The sequence below is a fragment of the Indicator indicator genome, chromosome 14, assembly GCF_027791375.1.
Source record: "Indicator indicator isolate 239-I01 chromosome 14, UM_Iind_1.1, whole genome shotgun sequence".
Taxonomy (NCBI): Eukaryota; Metazoa; Chordata; class Aves; order Piciformes; family Indicatoridae; genus Indicator; species Indicator indicator.
In genome coordinates, this window is record NC_072023.1 from 7,096,206 (window position 1) to 7,123,362 (window position 27,157).

At 44.5% G+C, this 27,157-nt stretch overlaps 1 protein-coding gene across 1 annotated transcript; it reads right to left on the reverse strand.

The window, feature by feature from the left end:
- Positions 1-11,794: 11,794 nt before the first annotated feature.
- On the reverse strand, positions 11,795-25,866 carry TEF (TEF transcription factor, PAR bZIP family member). Its single transcript, XM_054386542.1, has 4 exons — positions 25,764-25,866; positions 14,930-15,256; positions 13,315-13,535; positions 11,795-12,086 (listed from the first exon to the last, which is right to left on the reverse strand). The coding sequence occupies exons 1-4, from the start codon at positions 25,864-25,866 to the stop codon at positions 11,871-11,873; spliced, it is 867 nt and encodes a 288-aa protein (XP_054242517.1). The 3' UTR covers positions 11,795-11,870.
- Between the last annotated feature and the right edge of the window lie 1,291 nt (positions 25,867-27,157).

A 27,157-nucleotide genomic window follows, 5' to 3' on the forward strand; every position in this document is an offset into this window, starting at 1 on the left:
GGGCAGGGTAGAAGACAGCCTCTACACAACAGCATCTCTAGCCCCATTGCATCCCCTGCTTCCAGGAGAGCAGAGAGGGTCCAGTGCCATACTGCAGGTGGAGACTATGCTGGCTGAAAGCACTTTTGCAACCAGCTGTAACAGGATTGTATCACCTGAAGGACGCATGAGACACTTGAAATGTTTTCTCAATGGCCAACAATCACAACCAGCAGGAGCAAAACCCAGAAGAGCTCGGTGGGTGCAGCGTTCCAGTTGCTGCTACAGAATGCTACAAACCAGAGAGGAGACACAATCCTTTCCTTGCTCATCTGTGGATTTGGTGTAGCCAGGAGTAGCGAAAACAAGTACAAATGAAATCCCGAGGTCAGCAGACCCCCCCCAGCCCCCAGCACACAACAAGGAGGAGATTGTGTAAGAGGTTATCATTTTTCCCACTGCCATCTTTCAGATCACTCAGTGGCTGCAAAATCCCCGGAAGGCGACTAGTAGCATCATGTGCAGAGTTAGCACATTGACAAACTCACTCCACACCCACCCAAGAGAACACAGAAGCTCACTGAAAAGAAGGCACTGCATAATAAACACCCATGCTGCTGCCAGCTGCCATCACAACAGGGAGAAGATACCAAATATACCTCTCTGATTACATGGTAAGGCTGGATAACACTGGAAGGATCCAACACATCCTTGTATCTACTCAGTTTCTACTGCAATTCTGCTTGTTTTGGCCATGTAAAGTCCTTGACCTTCAGCACATGGTAGAGGTCAGATCCCTCCTTCTAAACTGGGAGGGTTTTAGCTTTTATACACAAATTGTCTGGGTCACTAATCATGCCATGGCTCTGGAAGACAAAAAATTGACACAAATTTTTCCTTCTGCTAAACCCTATGGATTTATTGTCTCCTGTGCTACAGTAGGCTGCAGGCAGTCATCTTCATAGATATGTTTCAAATTAGACTGTGAACAACCACATGAGATGCCAGACCAGGCTGCATAGATCTTCTAAACCCTGCATACCTCTTCCTCAATTGTCAGGAAACAGCCATCCAGTATCTGTGTAGATGAAAGCCCTACCTGCAGAGCTGGATCAGAAATCCTATCTTCCCCCCTTTCCTCCTGTTGAGAAATTGATTTCCTTCCAACCACCCCCCATCAGTAACGATACAAGATACCTCTTACAAAAGAACCAACAAACTCTACCTTGCTGTAGGTTCTATGCTAAAATATTCCAGATAAACTAAAATACCAGAGATCTACTTTTCCATGAGAGCAGGCACCTCAGGTAGAAATACAACGGACTTTAAGGAGCCAAGGAAAGTCAACACAGCCCTTTCTGGAAGCTGCCTTTTCCTGGCCAGGAGCAGTGAACATACAGAAGACATACAGGTCTTAGCAGGTTGAGCTTCACCTACCACCCCCCTTGAAAAAGAAAACACACCAACATTATGAAAAAGAAAACACACCAACATTATGAAAAAGAAAACACACCAACATTATGAATCAAACAGTCAAGGTTTAGGCCAAAAAATGGGGGAAAAAAAAAAATGGAGAAAGCTGTCCTCAGTCTAAACTTATTTACTCTAGACTCTGCTTCTTACCATGAAAGAAAGAAAACTAAATTCTGATTATTCTGTTGCTGTTGTCAGCCTCAAAGTGTCTGTGTCTGACTATTACTTCTCAGGATTTCTCCCTTTATTTGAAACAGCTCAACCTAGAGTCACCACAGGGCCCCAAAACCTTGAGAAGTTGTTAACATTAATTAATCCAGATAATGGAAGCAAGGAATTGTCAGCACCACACCTAAGACATAGGAAAAGCACAGCAAGAATCTAATCCTGGAAGGTGATCAGCTGCTTTAGCTACTCCCAGCTTCAATGCAAACTGCAGGTGTTTTGCTGGCAGCTGAGGTGTACAAGCACACAGTATGCTATTACATTAGATGTTAGGAACAAGTTCTTTACCATGAGGGTAGTGGAACACTGGAACAGGTTGCCCAGGGAGGTGTTTGGGGCCCTGTGCCTGGAGATATTCAAGGTGAGGCTCGACAGGGCTCTGGGCAACCTGATCTAGTCGAGGATGTGCTTACTGCAGAGGGGGTTGGACTAGATGACCCTTGGAGGTCCCCTCCAACCCAGACCATTCTATGACTCTATACTATCTAGAGAACAAAATTACTGCATCTCAGCATAGTGGAATATACATTTTATTTCTTAAAAAGGAAGGGTACTAACAGAATTCAATACAGTCAAAATTTTACATTTTAAACAAAAGCTTTTCTTTTTCTTAAAAACCAGTTACGAGCAGAGAGGTGAGAGGGTTTAAACTACTCACAAAATCCAAGCTGAAGACTTTGAGAATTCAAATCTGTGGTTTATACAGTTTAAAAAGTGTAATAAATGGAAATATAAAATAATACCAACTCTGCAACAGTGAAATGCCCTTTCCTCATTAGATCGCTGATTTAAGCACCTTTATTATTTTCACCCATCAGCTGCCAGGAGTGTGTAGGTTTATGTACAAAATAAGCAGTTTGGGACCAAAAAAATTCATATATAAATTAAAAAAACATTTATGGCAATACAGTTTTTACCCAGCCACTTCACAATCTTTATGATCTCTCTCCTTTCTACAGAACCTTTCAGTCAGGATGTTCTCAAATGCACTTGATGGCCTGCTTTAAAAAGCAGCTACATTTACAGGAATTATATAGACAACCTCAAGGAGCAGATATCCAAGAGATTAAACAACTTAACATGCAGTGAAACTAAGATCAGATTTATATCTTATATAAATATTGTGCAGATTTAGCATCCATCCCACTGAACGAATGGGACAGAGCAGTGTCACATCTGAAGCCAAAAAAAAAAAAAAACAAAAAAAACCAAACCCAAACACCTTTTATCCAAGAGGCAACAGAATTTCAGGCCAAATATAGCAGTTAGGAGCTCCCTCAAGCTATCTAAAAAAACCTGTATGTCTCTGAAAAAGCTTTACAGGAATAAAGTTTGCTGAGTAGCCTGCACATAAGCTTAGCTGTTTCATAGCTATTTTTCAACCTAGAGACACTGAAAGGGGAAAAAAAAAAAAAGAAAAAAAAAAAAGTCACCATGTCTGCCCAGTACAAAAGATGTTGTGGCTTTTGTCATTTATGGAACACTGCAGACAGCTGTTACCAGAGAGGAAACTGCTCCAGTACAGCATTAAAGACAAAGAAGTTATGTTATGGCTGGAGAAAGTGTCATCACAGGCTAATCTCTTTAGATGAAGGCTGATGGAGATCAATTTCACCTCCTCCTAGAAACTCAAGTGTTCCTCTTTCCTAGCACACTGCTCATGAGTCTCACTCCACTGTTTTGTTTAATACAAAATAGAAAAGGTCATGAAAGCTGATGAAAGCTCCAGCTGTGCAGCATCCAGTCACCACACCCTCAGCAAAACCTCAAGTCATTAATCACTTGACCTCTCTCTCTGTCCCTACCACAACAGGATAGCTGTGTCATCTATGTACATCATAGAACTAATAAAGATGTAGACTACCTAGGTTACAAATGAGCTTTAGCAACAGTCACTCACTGGTTCACTGCAACTTGCTGCAGTCTGGCTGAAGGATGGAGACAAGATCTGTTTGAGCCAAAAGAGAGAACAGTTAAAAAAAATAAAAAAAAACCCAGCCACCAACAAAACAACTTCCATTCTCCTCAGTCACTAAGCTTTATGAGTAATTTAATATTGCCACTTTCCAAATGCTACTCACAAAACACAAATCAACTCTCCAGCTAATGAGGTGAGTACAATTATGAATGCAATCAGTGACTACTGTTAAAGAAAGACTGGAAGAGTATTAATTCCTTCAAATTCTCTGTTTCTCTGCTTAAAGTAGCTCAGTATTATTTTTAAAACATTTGTTGTTGTTGTTGTTGCTGATAAAAAGCATCACAACTAGACTAGGATTCCACAACATCAATCTTGGTTTTGATCTCTGTAGTTCTCTAGGAAAAAATATAATCCCAAATCAAGCTACATGAAGCATTAACAATATTCAGATATTACAATGGAAGCACTTATTTATTACTTCATAGAACAGATTAGTTTTAAAAGTGTATTTACATGTTCTAAGTTATACAAAATACAGTATTCCAATAATCATGTTAATCACTATATTTCAGACAACTTCACATAAAAGTGCAGAGGATGCATCCACCCCATGATCCTGGCCAGCAGCAAGCAGTCACCTGCAAGCCTGACAGATGAGAGCTCCTACTGTGCCCCCTCAAGAAAACAAATCCAACCTTCTCACTGAGACATAGCTGCAGATCTAAGAAAACATTCAGGCAGGTACACAAGCAAAGTTTGGTGAGACCCACAGACCAAAATCACATGCCTTAATTTACTAGACATAGGTGAAATATTTTTTTTAGCTTTTTTTCTTTTTTTTTTAATTTTTTTTTTCTCCACAGATGCTGTACAGCAAAGGGCTTCTGCTCATGCCTTAGTTGGGAAAAATGAAGTACCAAGGGTTTTGGCTATGTAACAGGCACCCAAACTACACTTAATATCAACAGTCTTATAACTACAACAGATTTGTGTGTGTTAAGGACACAATTCTACAGCTGACTGCCTGGGCAGAGCTTCACATTCACAAACAGATCCTGTGAAGTCCACCTGGTTCTCCGCAGACACAGGGCTCATCCCATGCAGAAATGACAGCAGAATTGAGGCCTTAAAATATTGGGGCCTCAGATAGTAATTTCCTGATGACACAGCACTAGCAGTTCACATGGGCAGGGCAAGTCCCAGTGCAACAGCACACCAGTTACAGCAACAGCTATTTTGTCACCCTTCCTGCAGCAACTCTCCTCCCCATCTCTATATTCCTTTCACTTCTTGTCTGGAGATCAAGAAAAGGGGATTCCCAAAACCTAAACAAGTGCATATCTGCTCTATGATGCTAAACCAAGAGGATTCAAATTAGCTTCAAATTGTAAACAGTAAGGCTTCAGTTTCAGCAACACTGCTGAGGTCAGAGACACTTGCCTTGCTCTTCCTAATTCTTTACTCCCTTTGCCAAGTATCTACATGTGCATGTCCCTCAAAGGATTCCTTGTCCCTGGAGCTGCTGGAACTTAAAGGAATTTGCATTCCAAAAGCAACTCACTAGGGGATAAGCACACCATCAAGCTAACAGATTACACTTGGTATGACAAATCTGCATTAATTACATCACTGTAATTTCTCCATGAGCATTATGTTAGCATGGCCACAGAAGTTTAGTTACTGCCTGTTCTTGCTGCCTTTTCCCTCCCCACTCTCTGACTGTGAGTTTATCTATCCTCACTATGTTAGAGTGGCAAATACAGAGATTATCTGAGCATCTAGAAAGCCACTCAGTGACTTGCACTGCTGCAAAGTCAAAACACTAGCATTAACAAATTATTTTGCTCTTTATGGATTTAGGCTTAGGTTGCCAAAAATATCAGATTCGTGCATGATGACAAATTTGCATTTCTCATTGTGTGCTCACAGCAGCCAAAACCATAAGGGTGAACAAAAGCCTATCTGGATCCCTTCAGCTCTGCCTGGAGGTCCAAGATACCTCCACTCTCACCAAAAAGGAAGGCATCTGATCACTAGGAACTAAGGTCCTGTTACTCTGAGGAAGCTTACAAGGCTCAAGCAGCAACATTCTCTTCTGTGCAAGTCCATTGTTTCTACTGTCTACATACAATTATTTTTTTCACACAAGTGGTTTTATTCCAGTATTCCCAAAGCTGCTAGCCTTCCACTACAACTCCCAACTCAAAATGAATTTGGCACAATTAGCAGCACTCCTGCAGATAACGCTGAAATTGATTTCTACAGCTAGAACACCTTGGGCTTTCACACAGCACAGCAGGGAGATGGAGAATTGTCAGGAAAGATAAATTGTTACTAGAACTGCAAAAAGCCATATCTAATATGTAAAAAATATTAATTTCTTCTCCCAACACAAGTTTATAGTACACTACTTATTCACCCTGTTCATGTAGGGCAAGAAAAATAAGGAAAAAGGCAGAATTCAGATAATCTGAATATCAAAACTATCACTAACTGTAAATGAACAAGTGCTAGGACCAGTTTACCAACATTAGACCTGCAATCTGAGATACATCCACTCTGATCCCAGCAGAGAATGCTCCAGAGGAAAAAAAAAAAAGGCAAAACCACCCAGGACTCCCCTGCTTGCTAAAACTTTACGATAACCATGTGAGAGTGAAGACTTTTTCCTGTGGGAGTTAATCAGGTCTTTGTTACTGGCTTCAGCGGGAGCAGATCTTGGCAACAGGTGAAAGATTAAGCTTCTAGGGAATTTTTTAAACACAAGCCCCCTGTTATTGTAAGGAGATATGCCTATATGTAGATCAGAAGACCAGGTGTGAAAGCAATACTGTATTAAACGTTGCACAGCATTTATTCATAGTCTGTCTCTTCAGTAGAATAAAACAACTCATTGCCCATCAATCTCATGAACAGTTTATATAGATTCCAAGCTAGTACTGTGAAATGCCAGTTTGGGGTCATTTCACACTCCTAATGAATGTACAGCTGCACCAAAACCTGCTCCCTGTAGTGATGTTGAAAGGTGCACTCCCTTTATTTTCTCCCCTCAGAGGTGGTCCCTTTATAGCTGGAATGGGGTACACTGGCATCAGGCACACTTATGGCCTCTACAGAGCATGTTCCAAGGCTAGAGAATGTCAGACTGACAGTGCCAATTCAGCATCTTTTAGTGTTCAAATTGAGCTAAAAGAAAACTGGTCTTCTAATGACCACTGTGAAAATGTACCCAAGCTCTCATTGGAGAATAAATATTATGAAGAGCGACGGAAGGAGCTGGGGATGGTTAGTCTGGAAAAGAGGAGGCTGAGGGGAGAGCTCATTGCTCTCTACAACTACCTGAAAGGATGTTGTAGAGAGGCTGGTGCTGGTCTCTTCTCACAGATAATTAGCGATAGAACAAGAAGAAAGGGTCACAAGCTGCAACTGGGTAGGTTTAGACTGGATATTAGGAAACATTTTTTCACAGAAAGAGTGGTCAGGCATTGGAATGAGCTGCCCAGGGAGGTGGTTGAGTCACCAGCCCTGGATGTGTTTAAAGGTCATTTGGATGTGGTGCTTGGGGATTTAGGGGTGAACTTTGTGGAGCAGGGTTATCAGTTGGACTTGGTGATCCTGAGGGTCTTTTCCAACCTGAATGTTTCTGTGACTCTGTGATTTCCAGATAGGATCGTCATCCTAGTCAAAGAAACAAGATCATTTAAATTAATTGCTCTGAGAGGAGCAGAAAGCTCTGAAGCTGTAAGCTTAACTTCCTGAGACTGCAAAAACTGAGAATGGAAGTCAGCATTGCAACTTTGTTTGTTTGTTTTTTTTTTTTGTCTGGCAATGCCTACACATCTGGAAATTGTCACTACCTTCTCATCTATCTTTAAAGATGTTGCTTCTTAACAAAACTAAAAATTCTGCAACTACAAAATTAAGCCTCACTCACCCTAAAGTGCAAATTTTCCAGTTTTGCAACCCGTAGAAGACAGGTGAAGCACAGAATGTGCAGACCTGCACTGTCCCTACAGGGAAGCACAAGAGTTGGCTAACAGTCTTCTCATGAACATTCACTGTTCATTTCCATTGTGTAAGGTTTTAATACCACAGAAAAAAAATAAAAATAATTAAAAAATAAAAAATAATTAAAAAAACCCCAAACCCAAAAACCCAACCCACCAAAAAAAAAAAAAAAAAATTGCAGTTACAATACCCTGAAGCTTGGTGACTTAAATGGGAAGGGTGACTTTCAGAACAGCCATTCAAAGAGAACTTAATTCAAAGAGAACCAATTTTGAAATTATAAATGCAAAGAGAATTGCTACATTTACATGCTGTCAGGGTTGGTTGTTCTTTGTTTTGGGATGGGGTTGTTCTTGCTTTCTTTTTTAATGATTTTTTTTTTTGTTTGTTTAATCCATGGTTCAGCTTTTAGTACCAAAATAAAACCACCCCAGTACATACCAAAAATATCAGCCCAAATCAGCAATACGTGGTACAGATAGTGATATGTGCTGACATTTCAGCAACAGGGAGCTAAACTATTCATCTATTTCAATATAATACCCCAAGATTATCTCAGAGCTTTAAAATCCCAAATTGTAATAATACATTAAGTATACTTCTGTAACCAGTAAAAAAGTTAAAAGCTTTTTTTTTTTTTTCACTTCTGAATATAGTGCATTAAAAATAATAGGTCAAAACCTGCATTTAATGTAAAAGCTCCTTACAAAGGTTACACCTTCAAAAAATTAGTTATGAATTCTGGGGTCTGAGACTTTTATTATCTAAACTTTTAATGAAGTTTACAACATCAACTGCTGTTTTGCACCTTTTTAAAATCTTTTTTTCCTTTTTTTTTTTTTTTTTGGTCTTTCTGTTCTGAAATAGGGGTGGAATCTCTTGAGTAAATTGCAAAGTCAAAGTACTTGTTCAACAAGGATACATCAAGCTTTTGCTGGTAACCAGTTGTGCTGCAAAACATTTGGCACTTGTGCTTCTGAAAGCTTTCATGATTATTTTTCTTGAAGCATATGCTGTTTATCAATCCCAAGGCATAAAAGACACTCTTGTCTTACAAGCTCCATTTTGCCTACAAGCATGACCCTATACTAGTTACCCAGAAGTTAAGTGCTCTACTTTTCCCCCCCCTAAAAATTTAGCTCTTAAGTTTGCTTAATATCAAAGAGTAAAGTCTTGCTATGCTGATGAAACCCTTACAAAGGAACTTCCACCTAACTCTGCCTTCTACACATCCCTGCCCAAGCTTTCAGCTACTCTCCCACACCAGCACATGGGTCTTGATACATAAGCTGCCTGTTGTAACTGTGGGACATCACTGGCTGTTTCAGTTCTATAAGACAGATGGACAAAGTGCTCTTTCACCACCACAGTTAGGTGTTCAAGAGAAAGAAAATTGGAATATGGCAGCTAATAGCCACTGTTCTGCTGGAGCTAGTACTCATTTGGTAGTTTCAGACTGCCAAAAGACATGGAGAGCAACAGCTCAGACTAGCACCATTGCCATGATTGCTAAATCATTAACAGAAGAATACATCTTGTTTCAGCAAGATCCCATAAAGGAAAGAGAGCCTCATAAAAAGAAAGAAAAAGTCAGGTTACAGCAGTGTAGCTGTGCAGCAGGAAAGCAGCCCAAGTGTTTTACTATGACATGGGTCATTTGGTAGAAATTCATTACTGCTCTTTGCATGGCACACTGTGGTGCTTTCTGGATTGTGCCAATACATCTGCTGTACTTTTCTGCTCTGGAAGTCTCACACATCACAGACTGCTGTTTTCCCAGCATCTTTAATTCTGCACACACAAGATGCTAACGCTGTACCAGAAGTGAGCTGCAGTATTAAGTAAAATCCACTCTACTGCAGGGAGAAAAAAAAAATCTTAAAATATAGCAGTTCTTAATATATATATATACAGACACTTTGATTTAAAACTCCCTATCTTCTTCCACTTGAGTGCCAAAACAAAGAGTCACTATTCACACAGGCTGTCAGCAGACTTTGAGACATGAACTTTGAGTGTCTTGACAAAACCCCAATAGGTAAGCTTACTGTAGTTCATAGTTACAGTGAGAAAGACAGATAAGAAAAGCCATATACAGAATTAAGGAGACTTTGCACTTTTCATCATGCCCAGCCCTGGGTAGTTCAGATGGGGTACTTGCAGACAAGCAGGCAGGCAGGGTCATCGGTCAGTTGTTTGTGTTGGGACACCTCCTAGATTTCACTGCTCACTCTGAAGACTGCCGATTCGTGTGTGCTTTTTAGTTTCTTTGTTTCTAAAAGTCTTTAAAGTTGCATCACTCGGAATCAGATAAGTCACTTTAAACAAAGCAAAGTGTTAAGTGTGACAATTTATTTGTAACATGGTTCCCACCATCATCACCACCACACACCACCCTGTGAAAGAAAAGCCCCTGCTGAAAGGGTGACAATTTGCAGTATGTTTGAAAGGAATTCGACCAAAGCTGCGTTAAGAGCCACTCAAATTAAGAGGTAAACAGAGAGGGAGATAGTTCCAAACATACATTTACTCGAAGCTTTCTGGATTAGCCTGCTTCTCCACTTCTGAAGGAAGTCAACATGCAATTGGTCTAAACTCATACCAATTTCCACGTTAAAAGACAAGCTAGGCAAGAAGTCTTCAGTATAGAAAAGAAACCCTCATGTGTTGGTTTCTTTGTTTTGTTTTTTAATATATACTTTTCAGATTTCAATAGGGGAGTTGGAAACTAGTCTGAACATTTTCTATCCCACATTTACTCCCTATTTCAAATATAAGCCCCAAGAAGCGCAGCCTAAGAGTTCTGACATGGGCACTATCTTAAGATAGCTTCTCTTGTTAAGAGGACTTCTAGACACATAGTTCTGTTAAAGCTTCTGGTTCTAGCAGTTGTAGGTCATGTAAAAGGTCCCAACATCACACACAACATATTTTGTCCTTTAACACCACATAGTGTTGAAGCAGCACTTGGTGCTGAGAATGGATTTTTTCCAAGAGGGCAAGTCTTGTGTGCTAATTTTGTAACAGGAAACGTGCTGGATAGAGAACCAGCAGGCATGGAGAGACCAGATATGCTGCTACAGAGGAGATAGTGAGGTAAACTGTTCGTGTTTAGAGTGGGTGTAGGTTGTCCACAGAGTGTTCATGAGGCAAAGGACCAAAACTCTCTCAAGCTCTTCTACAAGGTGCAGTAAAGTAACAGTGGCTTGTTTGCTTCTTAAAAAAAAAAAAACAACCTTCTTCCAAAGCATAAGGTACTAGCAATTCCTTAACAGATGGGACTCAAAGTTCAGCCTACTAAGCCAGATCTCTTTCTAAATCTCCCTTACTTCTCAGCTAACTGTAAGACTCTGCTTTAGCAGAAGTTCAAGGGGATAGTCCTTCTAAGGAAAAAAGGAAGGGTGATGGTAGAAATACATCCTAAACCCCACAGCAAATTATTTTGTCTATATCTGTAAAGTGAGAGATTCCCTGCTGTTCTCTCTCCTTGATTTCTGGAAGTTATCCAGGGTTAGAACCAACCAAGATGTTTGAGCGGTATTTTAATCAAACCTGCACTGACTCTGGTCTGCATTAACCTCAAGATACTTTTTTTTTTTTTTTTTTTTTTACAGGAGAATGAGTATTTTCCTGTTTTCCTGTCCTAAAGGTTCCCCTATTCCTCCTCAACAGGAATAGAGTTCTATACATCAGGTGCTTTCTAGTGCCTTTGAATAGGAGGGGAAACAATTTCCTAATGCTGCCCAGCAACATCTACTTGCATCTTAAAATGTGTTTTACAGTCTGACTGGGAGTGGTGGGCAGTGTGGAAAAGAGCAGGAGTTTAAAAAGGAAAAAAAAAAAAAAGAACAGAAGGAAAAAAAAAATACAAATCAAGGAAAAGTCTCCTTGTCTCTTTCTCCACTTAAAACGGAAATTAAAACAGACAGCAAAAGCCCTGTCCAGTCAGGAAGGATCCACATCTCCTCCAGACAGGCGACTCTGTGCTACTGTATGACATCAGAAAATGCTCTATCAGCATGAAAACCAAAGCTGTCAATAGGGACACTAAGATGTGGGGCAACACAACGATCAAGAAAGAGCCTGAACAAGTCGTGCCAACGGAAACAGGGTTTGGGCTTTTTTGCTTTTTTTTTTTTTTTTTTTTTTTGGTCTGTGTGTAGATGCAAAATAGCAAAGCCTCCACGAACTTTATTTCTGGGAGTCTCTACAGAAGGCAGAGAAGGCTAAACCGAGGAGCCCTAACAAGGAAAAGGGGGTGTGCTTACAAGGGTCCGTATCTGGTCTCGTATTTAGAAACAATGTTCTTGCACCGTCCCACTTCCTTGCGCAGCTCCGCGACCTCCGTCCTCAGGGCTGTGTTCTCCTTCTCCAGGAAGGCTGCCCGGATGGTGATCTGGTTCTCCTTCAACCGCCGAGCGTCGCGCGAGCGCTTGGCTGCCACGTTGTTCTTCTTCCGCCTGGTCCAGTATTTTTCATCCTGTAGCCCAAAAAAAACCACAAACAAACAAACAAACAAACAAAAAAAACAGGAAAGAAGAGATGCCAGCCTGATGCCTGCATGCAACAGCCCTCTCACTATTGAGCCCTGACATGCACACTGACTGCTCCGTTGAGGAATCTCTGTGATGGTTTTAAGACTGTCCTTAATTTTTCTTCTCACAAATTTCAAGCAGAGGAAGTGAAAGAATGTAAATAAATCACTCTTGGGTGTAAGAAAGCAAAATAATGATTATTCTAAACACTCCCATTGGAGAGAGAGAAATGTTTAAGAATCACTACTCAAAACAAGGTTGAGCAGTCGGGCAGTCTTGCAGTCCATCTTTTCTGTCTGCCTGCTTCTTCTTTTCTGACTGAACATAACACAGATACTGACCTTGACAAGCTAAATCTAACAAACTTCTCTCTGCTTCTTGGCTTTCTTCCCTTTTGCCTGCTCTGGGAGCAGGGGGGGAGGGGGAAAGAAGCACAGCCCCCTCTCTTTTTGGGGGCCCAAGGGGGCTTGGTTGTGTTTTTTCTGTTGATTGTGCATATTTGTAAATGTTGTGAATAGTGTATATTTGTACATATTCATTGCATTTCATCATATTGTAGTTTTGCCTGTAAAATACAACTTCATTTGCTTCCAGACTGAGCTAGCCTGGTTATTGTCAGCGTGGGAGGGGAGATTTCAGCTCTCACACTGTAACAATCTCCTTCGTGGGTTTGCAGAGCTCCAACACCAAAACTTGGGTAACGCGGTCCTGTAAGGTTTCATCCTTACATGAGTCTTGTTTTAGGACAAACCAAGTGGACTGCTACAACTAAGGAGTTTAAAGACTTGTCCTAAGATGTCCAGCTGTAATGCTCCTTTTATTTAGTTTCAATAGAGAACAACCCGTTGTTGTGTGGTGTGGGTTGCTTAAAGCTGGATCAGACATGGTGCTGGGCAAGTATGTACCATGGCCTTTCAAAAGTGTAGCTGGTGACCATGCAACTTGATAGTTCTACTTCTGATTTGTGTGGATAGCACAGTAAGTTGCTCCTGCCCACTAATTATCTCATGATACCAAACCATCAAAGCAGCAAGAATTGCTGTTGACTTGCCAATTCTATTCTTGGCAGTGCTTCCGCCCAGTCACGTAGGTATAGTGTGTGAGCTTTATGTTGGGGCAGAGTCAGAAACTTTGACCAAGGCCTAAAGGAGTTTGCAGCAATAAATCTGTTACCTTTTGCTCATCTGGGACAAAAACCTTCTTGGCTTTTTTAATCATTGGTTGTGGTTTCAGGTCCTCTTCAGTAAACTTGTGCTTGCGAGGATTGAAGAGCTCACCACCAGGCACGCTGGACAGCACTAAATCAGCAGGGTCAGGGTTAAAATTCACCTCAACTTCTACGCAGTCAGGATCAATGGGGCTGGGAGTATTTCTCTCATTTTGTGGGGGAGACTCTGGCAACAACAGGAGAAGTTACAATAAATTCAACAGGACTTGAAGAGAATTAATTAAGAAGCCTAACTGGATACCTCTGCTTATTACACTCCTGTGGGCAGTATTTAATCCTATTATTTGGTATTTCCTTCTGGCGTTCTTGGAGCTGTACAGCTGCTGGTAACAGAGAGAAGCTACACAGTCCACTTTGTAATACAAACCCTAGGAACACATACCAGAATTAAAGACATGAGCAGATAGGTGCAGGACAAGAGTGACTACCTCCTTGGCAAAAACGACATGCTTTGTGCACAGCAGCAGCACCTTCCTCAGCAGTAACAAGCTAGAAATTTGTATCAGCCTGAGTTTTGTGCCAGAGAAAGACTTAGGGAAACAAGATTGCCCAAAGACCCTATTTTCTGGGTCCTTCAAAGGTCAGACAATTGTATTTCCAAACAAAAGAGTAAAGGTGGGTTTGTTACAAATGTTACTTCTTTGTCACATATAAACGAATGTCCCAGCAGACTGTCTGACACCAATGGTGTCCTATGAATTTTGTTGTATTTATCTATTGTTTACAAAATCCATGCATTTGAATTGCAAATGTCAGTGTAATTTGAAATAGTGATCAATATATATATATTTTCATATTCCACCTAGAAGAAATCCCACACTTTAGGTCTTACTGAAGGAGAGCCACATTTTGCTTCTCTCTTGTGGATTCACTGTAAAGCCTGCTCATAAAATAGTGCTGCCAAAGATCAGTGGCCATCATGTTTAAACTCAAAATACAGGGCAAACTGGAGCTGCTGAATTCTTTAATAAAGTTTCCTAGTACCATTTAAGTGCAGTTTTGTTTCTTTGTTCCCCCGTTCCCATTTCAAAGCACCACAGAACATCAAACTGCATCATTAACACACCTTCTCCAAGCCTCTTCTCACATTTCACAGCCTAGTGTGAAAAGATTGCTTCATTGTTATCTCAGCTACAAGTTCAGCCATGCAGATCAAACCACCAAGGTAGCACAAATGGCTTGTCACAAACTATCAAATCTGTTGTAAAATTATCTGAGAAACCATTCTCTCAACGTGTTCAGCTTCTCACTAGATCAGCAACACCAAGAGGGCAAATACTTTATGTTGGTGTTTCAGCTTTTCTAATTTCAAGACAGGCACAAACTGCACTCTGAGAGACACTCAGCTCATTTTTTCCAGGAGGAGTAGGGGGAAAGAAAGAAGAGGCAGCACCTTCATGATATTGACACCTGGACTGAAACTACATAGAGCACGTTTGTGCTATTTAACCTACCACAGCCAACACTGACAGGTTAGCACATCTGCTTTTTGATCTAAAGAGGCACTTTTTAATATGAGAACAACAAAAGTCCCTCAAAGCTCTGTATTATTCCATCTACCTGTGCTGGAGGCTGCTTCAGATTGCTGGTAAACTGCAGTGGAAGAGGATGATGCGGGAGAACCAGTGGAAGCACTGGCAGACTCCTTTCCTTCCAGCTCAGCCACAGGCAAGAGTGGATTCTGGTTCAAATCCAGGTGAGTAGGGCTGGAAGGAATTCCATTCTCCAGCAGGAACTCATCCAGATCCATGTACTCCAGGTGGAAAGACTCGCCATCATAAGGAATAGTTTTGTCCCATATGGGTGGCATAAGGGAAGCCGAGACTGCCATAGTGCTGGCAGCTGCTGCCTCATCTTCCTCTAGCTTTATCTTCTCCTTCTCTTTATCTGAAAGATAGAAGTAGGTCAGTGTACATGCTGCAACACAGGAGAGACTCAAGGCTTAAAAGTCTAACAAAATTCCCATGAAAGGAAATTTAGTAATCTGTATTTCTACCTCATGACATGATCTGAAAAAAAATCAGATGTTGAAAGGCAACATTCATCCATTCACCTGTAACTCAGCCTGGAACACTGATTCCCTGTGATGGCCAGACCACAGACATTTGGGCATCCTTGAAGACCAGCATCTTCACTGTGAGAACTTACCAAAGTGTGGTAACTGCTTCTAGCTTATTGTTAACTCATCACTGCAAAACAGCCTGGTTTCCACAGGCTCATCTGGGAAGCCAACAACAGTGAGGGTCCATCAACAGGATTATGTAGGAAGCCCTTAAGAAAACTCTTGAGGAAGCAGAGTAGTTTATGCTATGCACAAAGGAAGAAGGTACAAAAGAATAATCAAGATACAAACAAGAAAGGTCCACAGGACACCTGGATGTCTACTCTTCAGTATTTTAGAAGCATTTCTTTCTGAAATGACTCAGCACGTCCACAGAAAGCAGTAGCTCCAAATGCCGTTCACTATAGATAGCTCAGAGTACCTACACACCATTTTCACTCTTTGGGGAGATGTCTAATAAGGCTTACTCCCACAACCCACCCCCAAGCCACAAGAGACTGATGAAATTTTATCCATTTACTGTGCTACTGTGCACATATCACGGAAAAAATGTCTGTTTCTATGTTCCCCATAGCTACTGAATCTTAACAATTGTCTGGGACATAATCCAAGCAGAAAACTCAAGTTATGGAATAATTACATAATTTAAAAGATAAAAATAAGCTGGCAGAAAAGAAAGAAAAAAAAATAAAATCCAAGTCATTTTCCTGATCCAGTTCACTGTGTAGCCATGCAGTTCTAGCAGCACTGAAGGAGGCATTGCAGAAGCAGTGCCAGCACCAAGCCAGCACTGCCATCCAAAGGAATGGTCACCAGGGATACCCAAGCCAGCAGCAAATTTGGTCTCACCGTGGAAGCTGACAAATGTTCTACTCAGTGGAACAAGGACTCGAGACATACGCTGGACCAGTCTGGATCTCCAGTATTCAACAGAGGCCAGCCCAACTAAATCCACAAATCGTTGGCATTAGGGTTTTCAAGACTGCCTACAATATACTAAAGGAGGATTTTTCTTTATTGGGGGTGAGAGTGGGGATGAAACTACTCCAAATCAGAAAACCTGTTCTAAAGGAACTGGCATTCCTTCCACTGTTGCTTTAGCTGGTGTAGAACTGAAAGTGCTTTCTGTGGCTTAAAGAACAGTGCTGCCGTGCAAAGCAAATTATCATTTCAATCTACCATACTCTGAACATTTTACACTAAAGAAGGATTTTAAACTAAACAGCTGAGAAAATAGTCACCAGCCACCGACTTGGGACTAAGAGTAAACACCTAAGGAAAATGTTAAGTTCAGATCAGTGGCTCCTAGACCTGAGCTTTGTTACCATCATTGTGCAGCCTTTGGCCTTCCCTTTTGCTGCTTAACACCACTGCTTCTGAAGTGTCATCTCCCAACTCTTATTCCTGCTATAAACTCCTTTTTGCAGAGAGTTTTGCAACCTTCCTACCCTTTGTTTGGGCAAGGCAAAGAAGCAGGTTAAGTCATGATCCAAATAACCAGAATGTTGAAGCTAGTAAAGAAACAACACCTACTTCACAGATAAGACTGATTTTACTTACTACTGAAGCACACCCCTACCAAATTGGAACCACCATTTTACATCCAACCTGAGAATCAAGGATTATGCATTTCCCCAGGGTCTGCATGGTGCCCAGAACAAGTATTAGGGGGTGTGGATGATATCCTAGTGAAGATATCACTGAAACAAATGCAAGTCACAATAATGAATTATTCGTAAAGAACTTTATTTTTGTAATCAAACTCGTGGACCTTAAGTCAAAATGTAAACTAAAGAGAAAAATAATAATAATTTTAAAAATCACCATTGAAAAAATAGTATTCCATTACAAGTTGTGCTAATTTTACTGCAAGGCAGCAGTGCTTTTGTTCTGTAACATCCAATACAATACCTCTGAAAATGAGAGAAGAAACCTTAAGTCATTAATAGAATAAACACAAAGCCTAAGGATTTTTCAGAAGGTAGATGCCAAAAAGACTACACTACTGGCACACGTGGCTCTTCTCAGAGCTTTCAATGCCTTTTAGATGCACACCATCATCCTGCTGTCCTTCAGTAACCTGAAAAGACTGTGATCCCTCCAGCTTCTTTTTGCTGTTGTCCCTGGCTCACACCAGATTGGATGCTTCCTGCATGTGAGAAGACCATCTGAAATATTTTGTCCTCTGCTACAAGTTGACAACTAGCAGGCTCTGAGCACCCAGTGCTCTGTTTAGCTATGCTTTCTCTCTCCCCTCTCACTTCTAACAGCAGTATCTGAAAAAAAAAAAAACAGCAGAAGTTAACATGCATCTTGGGTGCCCATGGATTTCAAATGTGAGATGTCGAAGATAAAACTGTTGTATGAGAATTTTTTACACTGACATTTTCACATTGGCTTTCTTTCAATTAATTTAATCTTTATTTCTGCTACACAACGTTCTGCTGGGAGCACACTAATTAACTTCTTGCATTTTGAGGGGGAAGAAGTTTCCACCTGCCCCAGCAGAGGGACCTGAAACATCAATTCTCTAAAGGTATTTATAGTGTAAACAGGTATTACCTGACAGCAGAGCTGCAGTATCCTAAGAGGCTCCATTTGCAGTGATTCAAGGTCACCCTGATAAATCTGGACTGTATTTCTGCAGCTGATAGCTCATGTCTGATTTAGCCCCCTCATTCTGCTACTGTGACCTATTAACTAGGCTGTACATCTGCTGTTAACAGAGAGGTTACTAGTTTATGCTAAGTAATTTAGGCAGAGCATTCCAATTCTTGAGCTGTTGGAAAAACTGCTGGTTTAGTCAAAAGCAGCAGCCAGGAAAGAGCTTTATTCCACATCCTGTTTTTCCCCTCTAAAAACCCACCCCAATAAACCAATCAAATCCAGTCCAAAAGACATTTTGGCCACAACGCTCAAGTGCTATCCCAGCCACAAATAGAACAAACGCTTCTTTGACAAAGTTCCCCTCATTCATCAAAAAACATTGTCAGATTATCTGAAAACACTATATAGACTGAGGCTGATTGCTCCATAAATCCTTAATGCCACTTGTGGCAATGGAACAAGACAGGTTACAAGGTTCTGTATTCCTGATGCCCATTACTGTGATGTTTGTTGAGGCATTCCTCCTGCTACAGCAGCTCACAACTAGTGATTAAGGCATCCTTTGGAGAGTATGCACAGCTTGTTATTAATAGGAGAGACCTACACTTCTGCTCTAGAATATTAATTCTCTTCCCTTACCCTACAGGATTTTTAATGTTAAAAAAAAAAAAAAAAATTATTCTGTTTATTTATTTAATCCCTATAATGACAACAACTTACAACAAGGATAGCCAGATCATACTCAGTATATGACAAGGCATTCAAGATGATGGCATGTAGTTGGAACTGGACGTCCCCCTCTGCTGCTCAGAAGGATTAGAAAGCCTTCTTGCTTACTGGGTAGTCAAATTACCTACAGCAGCTGGAAAACCCACAGGTAGCTGGTGGAGACTATAAATGGACACCACAGCTAGCTGATACTGTTTCTCACAGAGAAGACAGAAGATGATTGTATTTTTTGTCAACAGGCGCTTCAGACAAGAGGCACAGGATCCCTTCTCAAGAAAGCTTGCTGAATATACATCACTGTATGAAGTAAATTAGTAGTTAACATTTTGGCTGTGTCACTACACCATAAAGGAACAGAAAATAAACAAGGATCCTCTGAAGTCAGTTGAGTCACAATTCTACCTCCTAGCACAGGTGTTCTTTCTATTGTCTCATAAATATGGAAACAAGAAAAGCAGCAGAGATCAAAATAAACAGAAAGCAACAAGTTCCACAAAGTGCCAAGTGAAACAGCACAAAAATCTATGGAAAAATGTTAAGAATGAGAACAATCCAAACTTCATCACAGCCTGAATTGGAAAGGGATAATCAAGATGCAGTGGTCATACTAGCGAGTATCAGAGAATTGAGCTGAACACCTTCCCAAGCTGGAACAGGGTCATCTAGGAAAACGAAAATTATCAGATGCTTCTGATTTGACCAAAAAATGCACCACCTCAAAATAATATTAATTTTAAAACTTTACACCTCCATAGGCCAGATCACACAACTCCAGACAAGAAAACCACTCCTAAGACAAAGTTACCATATCCCAGTCAGCTACCATCATGGTTTCTACACTTGAACTTAAATTGTTCCTGTTAACACAATTATTGCCTTAAAAAAAAAAAAAATTGGATGCAAAAATAGCTGAAGAAATCCCATAATGTTGTAGATTCAAGATGCTATGTGCTGCAGCACCCTGCACCATAGCAACATAACTAAAACCTTTATCAGAGGCTGACTTTTTTTTTTTTAACAGAAAGAAGAAAAAAATACTTGTCAGAATCAGAAGACAGATGCATTCACACAATACTGTGCAATGTTAGACATATAAAGTAAATGGAGCTTAACCAAGATCCTCACTGGAATGAATCTTGCCAACCCTACTTGCACTGTGGGCTACCCTGGATATTGCCTGATGTTCCAAAAATTATTTTCAAGACTACTCCCTGTAAGGACTTATTTCATTATACACCAGCACACTGGACATTACAGCAATGCAGATAAACTTGAGCCTTCCTCAAAAATCAAACTGATACTCAGAAAGGCAAGAATACTACCACATAAAAACAGATGAACACAAAGCTTAACAAAATTGGAAGTCTTCATCAGCAATGAAGACTGTAAGCACCAGCACTGCTATTCACACAGCTGCTCTCTGCACAGCCAGAGAGCCAGCTCCTGCCTATCCAGGATTTGCCTTATGGATTCATACCTTTATGGATTCAAACCAAACCTAATCTGAAGGGATCTGCTGTTGATGCATGCCGTCCTGCAACTTTTCAACAATTAAGGTCAAGAAAGCCTCGAAACCTTTCATTGCTACTCCCAACTATGCGTCTGAAGGTAAGGGTCGCTTCAAACCTTCTGAAATAAAACCAGCGTGGCACGTCCTGACTTCTACCTATCCCTCGCACCTGACCCGCCTTATGTTGCCCAGCGCAGGCACTTCACTACCCCCGAGAGGTCGATCCCAGCAGCTGGATTTCCCAGTCGCACCGGCTCGCCCGAGAGACCTGGCCCGCGGTGCGGACATCGCTGCCCTGCGCTGGGGAGCCGGCCCAGCTTCAGACCAGTGGGCCAAGCGGTCGCCCCATGAGGCCGAGCCCTCCCTCCCGGTTCCGGTGGGCCGAGATCCCGTGCTGACTGCACTTGTCACGGCCGGCCGTGGGGGGGCGGACAACGTCAGGCCCGGGCGTGCGGCCTCTCCAGCGGGTGCTCACCCCCCCGCACACCGCAGCCAGTCCCACCGTGACCCGCCAGATCCCGCCCTCCGAGGCACGGGGCGGGAAGACGGCGAGGGGAAGGAAGGGGAAGAAAGGGGGAGGAAGGCGTAGGGGGTAAGCTGAAGGGTGCTGCGCGCTCCCGCCGCCCCCGCGCGCGCACCCCGCGCTCACCCAGGCGCGCCTCCCGCGGCGGGTTCTCCATCAGCTTCTTCAGCACTAGCGGGAAGGCGCCCGCCAGGCCCCGCTGCTCCTGCTGCGCGGCGGCCCCCGCGCTCCCCCCGGCTGCAGTGGGCTCTGCTCCTCCCGCCGCCGCCGCCTCCTGGTGCGCGGCGCGGCCGGGCATACTCCCCGCGAGCCGGCGGGCGGGTTGTCAACGATGGCCAACGGCCGTAGCGCCCGGCGAGAGGCTACGACAGGTCCCCGGGAACCGTCGGCAAACGACGAGCAGACAGCGGGCAAGAAGCACAGAGCGCAGGCGCAGCCGGCTGACGCCTGCTGTCCGTTTCAATATTCATGAGCACTGGCACCGCCCGCTCCGCCCCCCCGCCCCTTCGATTGGCCCACGCCGCTCAGGGGGCGGCCCCGCGCAGGCAAGCCTCGCCCTCCCTGCCCCTCCGCGGCCGGCGCGGGCACGCGCCCCTTGCCTGACGAGGCACGTGCTGAGGCAGGCTCCGGCTGGTCATTAGCATGCGGCGCCCCGCCCCCTGCCCTCCGCACGCCTCCTCTCGGCGCTGCGTCACCGCCAGCTGCTGCTGAAGGCGGGGGCGAAGCGCGTGCGCACGGGGGCGGTGCAGTAGCGCCTGCCGCGGGGCGCGCGCCCGCCGCCCGCCTGCCGCGCGGGAGTTGGGGGGAGCTGAGGGGGGCTCGTGTCGCCTGTGCGGGATCCACGGCGTGGCCGTTACCGGCTGAGGGGAGTGTGCGGGTGCCTGTGCGCGGCGCTTACTGGCCACCCCCATTGTCTCAGGGCAGCCGGCCCGGGCCCGGCTCCGGGTTCAGAGGTCGCATCACTGCGGCGACCGTCGAGGTGCGCGAGGCGGGAAGCTCACCAGTCTTGAACCACCACCGTGCCAGGGCTCTAGCCGGTCCCTAAATATTTTCATTTAGGATCCCGAGTTCACCTTTCCCACGTGCCCTGGATTTACTTTCCCTCTGTCCTACATCATGGCAGCAGCGCCGCAGCGGTGTGCCCTATATACAACGTTAGCAGGGAGAAGGCGAGGCCGCTGGAGAGGGGGGAGTCTCTCCCAAGTTTTCATGACCACAAGCGATTCCTTGTGATTCCCTCGCCAGGCCTCCTTTTCCAGGAACGAGGGTGTCGTGCTGAGATTTCAGCTTCTGAACGCACAAAGGGAGCCAGTGTTGCCAAACTCACGCCAAGGAGCACAGCCGGATGCTGAGGAGCTTCTGCAGAATGAATAAGCTGGCAGACGTGACAGACCCTGCAAGCGCAAGCCTCCCCAGGCAGCAGCTGCTGTCTCTTGCCGCAGAAGGGCCGGCCGCAGCAAATCCGCTGCACAGCGCTGCGAGCAGGAAAGGAAAGGGTGCGCAGCCTCCCTGGGATGGCCCCATCTGCACCCAGCAGAGCCACAGGTGAGAGAGGTCCTCCCGTGTGCTAGCAGAAAAAAGACCTCTTCTTTCCGGGTAGACACTAAGGCATGCGCTTGGTTCAGCTGCTCTTCCACAAGCCTCAGACATTTCATTTTGGTTGCAAGGCACAATTTGATCTGACCCGCACTGATAAACCCTGATGGTCTTTGTCACACAAGATCAGGTTGGAGTTCCTCCCCATGAACCCCAGGAAAAGGAATAGATTGGAAGTTGTGTCAGGTATGTGCTTTCCACTGTTGCCTTACTGCAATGAGGATCAGGGGACATCTCTGCCCAGCCTGGGCAGACAGGGAGCTGCCTACCTGCAAGCTACTTCTGCATAGGCTAGGAGACTGAATCTGCTGCCTCCTTTACAAAGGAAAGGGGGGTGGGACACAACTCCTGAGGCAACCCCTGCACATGCTGCCAGATGGGGAGCTTGGAAAGGACCACTTTGTTAATACAGGCTGGAACAGCATGGCCTAATGAGTTGTTTATCAGGATTGATAAATCCAGCTGCAAGAAGTAGGCAGAGCAGGTCATACTCTGCTGTACAGCGTACTCTAGGACTGTCACTTGCCCTCTGTGGACTCCCTCTGCCTTGCCAAGCTCAGCTGGCAGAAGAAAAAAGCACACGCATGAAAGGGAGATGCCACTTCACGCAGGGCAATGAAACACAGATGTTGGACCACACATTACAGAGACAGCACACACAACTTGGCAAGGGGCAGTGGGCCCACAGCGATGCTTTTGCCTGGGAAACAGCTAGTAAGAGGTGGTAGATAGAGAGCACAACCTAGTGAGGTCAGGAAGGAGCAGCTTCTAGGAACAGGGTGATGGGAAGTAGCCAAAGCTGGGCAGGCTGCAGGTTCTCCATTCAGTTATGGCTCTTCATGGCTGCTTTGTTCCATTGTTGTTCACAGGCCCCCAGGGATGATGCTGTGTTTCAGTACTTCACAGCACTCCTTCAAGGAACAGGCTCTGTGTGCATCCCCCCCTGCAGATCTCAATGGCAACAGCTTTGCTGGGTAATGTCCACATGAATGGAGGTTATTAAAACCACTCAGCAGCCTTTACTCCGGGGCTTTTCCCTTTAGACCAACCATGTTTTTCCTCCAGCACATTTCCACCCACGCTCCACTGTGCTGTTTGTTCTGCACCACCACTGGGTTGTGATTTTGCTTGGAGAGGTTTTAGCCTGTATAGTGTTAACTGCTCGGTCCAAAGGCGGGAGGGAGGGAGGGAGTTCCTGGGGAACATTCCTGTGGGTTTTCTTTCACATCACCCTGCTGGGGCATTGACTCTGCCCTGCCAGCGAGGAGGGAGGCTGCTTGCAGAGCTTTTCCTCACTGCCTATAGGGATTAGGGGCTCAAGCCACTGCAGCAGAAATTGGCCACTGCACCAGCTGTACCTTCTTGGTTAAACTGGGATCTGCCTGGATTTTCATAATTTCTCCTCTCTTCTTTCTCAGCTATAGAGCAAAAGAGGACAATGCGATGGAAGAGAGGAATGCAGCAGCCTTGGCTATTCCTGCTTGGAGTTTTGTCAGTGCCAGATGATACAAAACAGCCCAGCTCTGATGCAGCAGGGAGGCAAGTGAGAAGCAGCCCAGTGCTAGGCATAGGGTAGCCCCACTGGGAGGGTTGGATAGGAGAACACATTTCAGACCCTTCAAATCCAGACAAGTGGTGTGTAGGTATGGAGACCTGCAAGGTGAGAATCGAGCTCTGTGGGAAGAGGGCTGTGACAGGAACAGTGGCCTGGGGAGGGAGGAAGCATAATAAGCACAAATCTAAGTGTTACAGGAGTTGATGCTGAGGGGCAGGGTTGTCCTGAGGCTGAGGAAGAAAGCTGCCACAAAATAGCACCCTCAGCTGCCAAATAAACCACACTGAGTTAAGACTAAATTATTGCCTCTGCAAATCACTGGTCTCCCCTGTACCCTCCACCCCAACTCTTGCCAAACAGATGAAACTTCCCAGCACTCCTCCCTTGGATTAATTCGGTCCACTTGGCTATGGAGACCAGAAATCCCAGAGAGGCAGCAGCAGAGCTTAGCCTCAGCAAGGCTCAGCACTACATGAACCTCCCTTGGCCATTAGTGCCTCCTCCCAGCCAGGTCCACTTTCTGCCTGGGTATCAGTCAGCTCAGAAAACATGCCTTGGTCCACACACACAGCTTCATACTGTGTGATATGTAAACATACGAGCCTCAGTGAAGGAGAGAGCCAGCTCACAGGTGGCAGCAGCAGAGCAATGTGACAGAACGAGCCCCTTAGGGGGTATGGCAGCTCCCCTTGCCCTATTAACCCCTTTCCCATGGGCAGCTGTGTGAGGCCACAAGGCTCATTGTATTCCAGCAGGTGTAGGCAGCTGCCTTTCCTGAAACATGCTTTGCTGCTATAGCAGCAGCCTTTCCTCCCACTGACCCCCTGTAAGAGCACAGACGGTCCCTTTCCACATCCCTGCATCTGGCTTTTCTGCTCCCACATCCTGGATCATGCTGCCCTTCAAGGCTGCAGAACCATCTGCATGTCCTGGTAGCAAGTCCCTACAGAAGAACAAGCTCAGTGCATGTTTGTTTCTGTGAGTTCAACTCATTCATGCCTAAACATGAGCTGGTTGAGCCAAGGTGTTCACACACACCCCTCCAGCACTCAGCAGTGAACGTTAAAGCACAACAACCAACAAGCAGCTTGCCAAGGGCATGTGACATCATAGCCAAAACTGGAGCCCTCAAGTTGTGTGATGGGCATTTGGAATTCCAGCAAGAGCAAAGTGCTCAGCACAGCAGAAGCCCAGACTAGATAACCTCCTGGGCCCTTCCCATTTGTTTTGGATGTGCAGGATGCTGCACAGAGAGTGGGAAAGCCTAGGAGTACAGAATTGTTCTTGCAAAGGAAACACTACATTTGCTGTGTTCCCTACCCCAGCATTCTGCTGATAAATAAACTGCAGCACCAAACACAAAGTTTGCAGGGAGTCAGCCTGCCCCACGTGGGTCAGGCTCCCTGGACAGTCTGCATCTGGAGAAGAGGCAATGTCTGGAGACTCAACAGTCATTAACCATGGGACAACCTGGATGGCAAGTCTGGAAGTTGTGAGCATGAAGATTTGTCCCTAGGCCTTCTCTGTGCACAAAGCTTTGAGGGTTTCCAAGAAGTAGCTGAGCATAGAGATTAAAAAGGATCAGGAGCTCAGCACTCAACTGATTTTGTAATCAACTGGTTGCTGACAGTTTTTCTCCTAGCTGTACAACACACAGTGTCAGAACTCTGTCTAACTTGGACACTCGAGGGAAACACACCCTTGAAGGTCTTGGAGCAAACAAGATCTTCTGCCCCCTTTTTACTTTGCAGCTTGAGGAGGGGAAGGAAAAAATCAAACCAGAAACCCTAGTGTGCATTCCCTCAATCTTACCTGTCATCTTGTTGGTCCAGGGTAAGGAGTACTCCAGCAGGGACTTCAGGACTTCTGGAAAGTCCAGGGCAGCAGGGCCCCCGGGGCTGTTGCAGCTTGACATGTCCTGTCCTGGAGCTCCGCTAACACGGCTTAAGGGAGGGCCAGGTGCCTGGCCGCCAACGCTACACCCTGCTCGCCTGGGCGTTGCGAGAAGGGCTTGGAGGCACCCGGAGCGGGCTTGCCAAACTACTCTGGCTGAGAAAAAAACAAGGAGGAAGGGAAAGAGCCTGGCGGAGATGCAGTTTGCCCGGCTGTCTTCACCTCCCCCTTTCCCACTCTGAAGTGGCCAATTGTGGAAATAGCTTGCAGGGCTGGGCTGGGCTGGGCTGCTGGCCAGCGTGGTTTTACAGGACCTCTCCCAGCCAATCCGGCAGCAAAGAACTGGGCCAGTTATCTAACTTTGCAAAGGCAGCACCCATTTCCTTCCCAAGGTGTTATAACAAATACACACATTGGGAGGGCGGGAGTGAAAAAAAAAAAAAAGCAAGTTACACACATTATTTGCAAATGCAACAGGAAAGAGATCCTCCGAAGGACTCTGAGGAGGCTCCAAGGAGCTGTGCAGGCTGCCTGTTGGAGATGCAAACGCTGTCTGCAGATGCCTGCTAACACATCAGCTGTCTAAAATGCAGGTAGTAACACTTAGTGCATGTCCCTTCTAAGTCAATATTGCTAACAGCATAAGGCATCTTTCTTAACTAGTGTGCATCTTCCCCCAAAATGCAGAATTTCTCTTTGTAAGTGACAGAATTTTACCAGAAAGCTGACAGCCTCCTCTCAGAGCAGTGATGTAAGGCAAGAGAGTTCATGCACTCTGCAGATACTCTGATAACAGGTGGTTAGGTAAGATCAATCAAAGCCCCTACTCTCCAGTTAGTGAGGTTTTTATCATGGAGGGGTGGATTGGAGACAGGAGAATAAAGGTCTGATCTTCTTTATTGGGATCTGGTGTAGGATGGTGCATGTTACACATGTCAGGGTCTTCTGTTGCCTGTGATAATTAGAACAGAAGTGCCTTTATTTCTCAGTTTGCTCCTGTCTTTTTGCCAGGCTCAGCCTTACAGCACCAGTGTGAGTTGATAGGAACCAGGTATTCCTGCACTGGTCTGTGAGCCCCAGCTATCAGGGAGAGCCCAGCAAAATCATGCATTAGCTTTAAGCATGGAAGTGGCCTGCATGAAGTCACTAGGACTTTCCTTGTGCCTAAAGTGAAACATCTCACTGGGCCAGCATTTTGAGTCTTAAAAAGTGAAAGGGTTTTGCTCACTCCCAATACCATGTTGTTTGGTACCATAAGGAAATGTATTTGATTTAACCCAACAGAAATCCAAAAGAATGAATTATCTAGCCAG